This window comes from Bos indicus, chromosome 10, assembly GCF_029378745.1.
Source record: "Bos indicus isolate NIAB-ARS_2022 breed Sahiwal x Tharparkar chromosome 10, NIAB-ARS_B.indTharparkar_mat_pri_1.0, whole genome shotgun sequence".
NCBI lineage: Eukaryota > Metazoa > Chordata > Mammalia > Artiodactyla > Bovidae > Bos > Bos indicus.
This window is the reverse complement of record NC_091769.1, coordinates 26,427,302-26,433,049: the sequence shown is the minus strand read 5'-3', so window position 1 is coordinate 26,433,049 and position 5,748 is coordinate 26,427,302. Positions and strand designations below refer to the sequence as shown.

The 5,748-nt window shown below is 40.3% G+C and overlaps 1 protein-coding gene across 6 annotated transcripts in view; it reads right to left on the bottom strand.

Moving 5' to 3' along the window:
• Positions 1-824: 824 nt before the first annotated feature.
• RNASE11 (ribonuclease A family member 11 (inactive)) overlaps positions 825-5,748 on the bottom strand; it is a 28,218-nt gene continuing 23,294 nt past the window's right edge. For 2 of the 6 annotated variants that reach the window (XM_019968433.2, XM_070797178.1), the window contains exon 2: positions 825-2,070. In XM_019968433.2, the coding sequence (XP_019823992.1) occupies positions 1,440-2,036 (597 nt within the window). In that variant the 5' untranslated portion in view covers positions 2,037-2,070 and the 3' untranslated portion in view covers positions 825-1,439. Of the gene's footprint in view, positions 2,071-2,490; positions 5,622-5,748 lie in introns of those variants that run through there. The other 4 variants (XM_070797179.1, XM_070797177.1, XM_019968434.2 and 1 more) reach the window with 4 other exon arrangements.

The following is a 5,748-nucleotide window of genomic DNA, read 5'->3' as shown; positions in this document are numbered from 1 at the left end:
CAAATTTGAACCAAGTTTGAGCCAAGAGGAGACCTACTAGACTGCTCCACTGCGGACAGAGCCCATCTCATGTTTGGTGAGTGGGTGGTGGCACCAGCCTGGCTACATGGAACTAGCCCTAGAATGGAACCCAGTGATATGGCTCCCTTCCAGGGCTTGCAGTCTCCTCCCACAGAGAAGAGGCTCTCAAACTCCAGGCACTTCTATAAGTTTCTTCTCCAGCTGCCAAGTGAAAAATAATTGCTGATAACATAACTATCAGTATTTGGCCAAGACCATAGTGATTGTTTATTTAAGCAGCTATCATACTGACAAGGAAAATTCAGCTAAAAGATATAAAAACATCTGCCCTAATGTTGCATATTGGTTGATTGTCAGAGTTTTGCAGTTTCAGTATAATGAGAATTCTGCACCAGATATGAAAAACATTAGGAAAATGTATATAGAGAGTGACGTACAACATTCTATTTACATGCATTTACTTAAAATTAGGACATTGAAAATGGTTTTTTGGGTATACCAGTCTGCTGTCTTCCCAGTCTGCCAGCTTTCTGAATAAAGTCACTATTCCTTGCCTTAAAATAAAATTAGGACATTAAAAAAGGGTCTCACCATAGAGGGGGGATGTATGATGAGGAATCGAGAACACATACACACACATTTGTGAACAAGATAACTGTCCAATTTTATGTAGAGTGTTGAACCATAAAGATTTACAAATAGACTTGGCATAGACTTGCTATTTCCCTTCTTTCTACCTCCTTTATCCCTCCATAGCTTGCCATTCCTCTCCCAGGGCCCCTGGAAATCAAACTATGCTTGAGTAAAAATTACAATAGGAGCTTTATTTTTTCTCTCTGTAGCAACTTGTGAAATAGAAAGGGGAAAAGATGGAGGAATGGAGATTGGATAGGGCTGGAGCCATTGACTGAAGGCAACAGCTAAACCAAAGGATCTTTTCTTTTGGCACAGGCAGATCCCATGGCTACATAGGTGGCACTCACACTCGTGTGCATGCATAAACGTACATTTTCTTTGAAGAGAAGCAATGATAATAATATCCCCCTGTCATTCACTATTTCTCTGAATCATCTCAGTGGCAGTACAGTTAACTTTCAATACTCTGTACTGGTTTGGAGCCTTCTCTCCTTAATTTTGTCAAGTTGGGTAAACTCTACTTCTTGGCTTTATAGCTGAGCTAGGATGGAATTCAGTTTGGTTCAGAGAAAGCTTGTACATGCATATGTGTATGTGGGAGAGAGAAAGAGAGAATGCATCTACACTCCAGCATCAGTTATACATTTCAATTGAATTATCTACAATTGTGGATTTGTTTCATTTCTCCAGTTGGTATAAATAATTAAGAGTTTCCTATAGTGCTGAAAGGATAGATGTGGATAGTAGAAAGCAACAACCAATAATGAAAAGTTCTGTGGGATTTACAAGTTAGAGACACTAACTAACCAGCTCATCAGAGAATGACTTGTCAGCACCACCAAAATTTTCTTTAATGAAGTAACACCATGGTGTTGGCAACTGGGGGATTGTTTGCCCACAGTGAACTGGCATGTAGTGGTCCTCAGTTCTGGAGTCTCAGAGCAGCTTATGCCTGAAGTCTGTCCACACTTGCAGCTGGGGGCTTTGGGTACCCCATCGACCACTTCCACGGAGCCATGGATGAAGTTATTGCTCAACTTGAATGACCCGTTAGCTTCTGAAACTTTTCTCCAGACTGTCATGTCATTGCAGTAATGTTTGTTATTACCTGGATTGCATTTGGGGGGCAAGCTATAATGTAATCTTCTAAAGGTCAATAATGAGGAAGACACATCTTTGGACATGCTGAGGCTGGTATTTTTATATGACACAGTCAAATTTATTAATACCTCAATGGTGTGTTTTTCCTGGTAACTTTTTGCCATGTCATATTTCATCTCTTTCTCTAAAAATTCTTCTTTAATTATCTCCATTATACTTTCTGAAACTCCTGCAAAAATCACCCCCAGGCCAAGTAGCAGCAGAAAGAAGATCTCCATCTCAGATCTAGGGCAAACTCTTCTGCAGTAAAAACTAAAAGATAAAAATGAAGAAAATATTAAATGAGTAGCTCTCTTTTCTTTATGACATTCCCAGGGTTGACTCCTACACATAAGCTAAGACATCTACACCTATTAATGAAAGAATAAGATAGGAGAAAGACAATCAGCTGTGTAATCTGAAGATCCAACTTCAAACCCCTGTTTATCCACTAATAAGCAATTTATTCCACCTCATGTAATTAACTTCAGTTTCCTCTTGCGAAAAAAAGAAAACATGAGAATTATATAAGATAATATGTCTAAAGTACTCAGAACCAAGTAGTCATTGCTCTTTCTTTTCACCACATCTATAATCTCACTGGTAAAGTCTGTCATCTCTGCAGGGGGTCCCAATAATCTCACCTAACATATTCCTCACTATTGCTGTGAATCCTCCAGCCTCACACAGTACCTGGCACATGGCAGCCACGTGAAAAAACCACCATGATATTTTCCCACCTCTCATTTCTTTTCCCACTGATTATCAGTCATGGAATTTCTGTCTTTACCAGTTCATTTGGCAAGTTGATTGTGTGGAGAGAAAGATTCCAGCTTGTTGCAAGGCCAGAAGTGAAATTGTATTCATTTCCTGGGAGTTTCTCTTACTGGGTCTAACAACGGAAGGGGGTGCAAGAAGGAGAAGGCAGAATTGTCTGAGATAGAAGGAGGAGACAAAGTGGAACCAGTGATCCTCGGAGAACTGAATGCAGTGTCCACTTGGCTGTCGGAATCCCAGTGCCCTTGGGCAGTATCATTGCTTCTTCTCTTGTGAAATCTTCCTTGTTTATTTCTACTTCAACCCAGAGTAATTTTTGCTGTTGTTTTTGAAACCCTACAGAATAGATAATATTGTGCTTGATTTTATACATTATTTTTTTTTTAATTTTTGAAGTTAGTTGGTACAGTTTTTCTCCTTTTTATTAAAGCTGGAAATTTCTTGAGCCTGGAAAATAGCCTCTGTTTCTTTTCATTCTCTACAGGACAAATGAACTATATATGTCCTAGTTTCTCATAAGGTTTGCCAACAACATAACATGGTTTGACTATTGTAGAAAGTCCTTTACTTGAGGTCAGTGCTGGAAAATTCACAATAACAATCCCAGAAGGAATGGTTATTTGGGGTAATAATTCTTTCTCTTGCTCTAGAATGACCATCTCCATTTTTTCCCTCTTTTTTCCTCTCCCACCTCTAAAAGCCTCCTTCCCTTATACTTGTATCTACTGTATTACCTCCTAATCACTAGTCCTTGCCTCTCCAATTCCTTCAATATGCTACTTTTCTAAAAACACACTTGCAGTGACACTATTTCAAGAACATTGAGATATTTCTCATTGTCTCTACAAGGTAATCTAATCTTCTGAGTCCACTTGGTCAAAATTCTGTTTGATCTGATCCCAACCTGCCTCTCAAGGATGATCACTGATTATTTTGGTATACAGACCTGTTCCAGTCAAATCAGTGTGACCCGCCCTCCTGTGAGTATACCCTATTCTGTCCTGTGCGTGAAATTAGAGCAAAGACCCAGTACCAAAAATACATGAGCCTTAGTAATCGGGTCGATTGATTATTGATAGATTATTAAGAATTCAGTGGATGTTTTCATGTGTGTGCCTTGAGCACAGACTTGGTACAGGTTGAAGGGAGGAGGGAAGAAGAATTTGAACTGCTTCCTAAATATCCTCTACCATCACATCAATAGTGAGGGGCTAATCGGAAAACAGGAGACAACAAGGAAAAAAGTAAACAAGAAGAGCAGTACAGAAACGCCCAGTTTTTCTAAAACATTTTACAAGGGAAGAATTCACAGCCACCTGGGTTTGATTGGGGTTGCTGGTACCCATTTTAAAAAACTATGCCCCTGACTCCTTTCAAACTACAAATGTCTAAAATGTCACAATTCATTTGTGGGATTTGATCCTTGGAAAATGAAAATACTCCTAGGATAGATTCCATTTTACAGTCTTAGTTACTTACTTTAATGGGAATGCATTTATCTGCAAGATTTTGTTTTTAAATAGAAAGAAAGAGGTTAGGGGAGGAAGGGAAGGAAAAGTACTAAGAAGGAAAGAAAGGACAATTAAGCCGAGGGAGAGAGAGAGAAAAAGGAATCAGAAATCAGAACATAGAAACATAGGCCTACAGCGGTTCAAAAAAACAAAAAGTAAAACCCCATTTCAGCTACATTTTCTCAGGAAATGATTCTGCTACCAGGACCCAACCTGTCACATGATAGGGGTCAGCTATTCCTTCTCATCATCTGTTCCGACACTGGGGGCTTTGCTTCCCTGGTGACACCCATACTTTCATAAAGACAAGGACCATGGGATTCATTACTCACAGAGAAATGAGTAATGGAACTCAGCTGCAAAAGAGCTACCCCAGAGAGGTAAGCCTCTACTTACAAGGTTGCCAAGTGTTCTTTACAAATGATTGTCACTCCCTGTCCTCCATAAATGTCACCAGTCTGTTAGAACTTGATGTTTACCAATGACAGAGTTACCAAATAGCATAGGTTGATCTGACCTTGAATTACGTACAAATAAATAATTGAATTGTTTGAAGTCTCTCAACTGAAAAGATAAGAACAGACCAGGCCCTCTAAAGCTTATGTATTGCCTGTGTCTGCTTTAGCTCAGTGTATGAGTGTCTGGCTCTCACAGGATTAAACTGTCATAGCTCAGATTTAGTGACCCCATAACCTGGCCCTTACTTGCCTATTACCCCTTTTTTTCTTACTACTCCCTATCTCTGACAACTCCAAAAAGATTCTAGATTCCCTAAGAAATAGAATTGTGGAGTCATAGACCTGGCGGCTGCTGCTGCTGCTGCTAAGTCGCTTCAGTCGTGTCCGACTCGGTGCGACCCCACAGACAGCAGCCCACCAGGCTCTCCCATCCCTGGGATTCTCCAGGCAAGAACACTGGAGTGGGTTGCCATTTCCGTCTCCAATGCATGAACATGAAAAGTGAAAGTGAAGTTGCTCAGTCGTGTCCGACTCTTTGCGACCCCAAGGACTGCAGCCCATCAGGCTCCTCTGTTCATGGGATTTTCCAGGCAAGAGTACTGGAGTGGGTTGCCATTGCCTTCTCTGAATAGACCTGGAAAGATGCTTAAAGATTATCTAGTTTTATCTCTTCACTTTACAGATGAGGAAACTGATATAGAGGAACAGAACTTAATCAAATCCCCAGAATTAGGAGTCTCTATTTCCCTTCCTTCTCTTCTTTTGCCCTCTCATTCTAAAGACCCTCTGTCCATAGCAAATGAGGAGGAACTAAACAAACAGTCCAGTTCTAAGAACTAAAAGGGGAAAGAATGATTAGTCTGGGTCAAAGTAATCTCTGTTCCTTCTGGGGACACAAAGAGGAAATAGACTGAACCCTGAGAGTCTTGATCCTTCCCTGGGAAATCTTTATCCATTTCTTTCTAGCCTTTAAGGGAAACGGTTTCTGACCGATTAGGCTTCTTCTGATCTCCTTTTCTTTTTCTTTCAAGGCACAGAGGCAGCTGTTGAATAAGAGCAGGTACAGCTTGAGCTATACACATCATCCTTATAGAAGACCTTAAGAGATGACCCCTACTCCCTCTACATTTAGGATAAAGTCTAGGATGAGTGTGAGATGAGTGAAGTACTCACTCTGCAGGTACAAACTGTTAAAAGCCCAATAA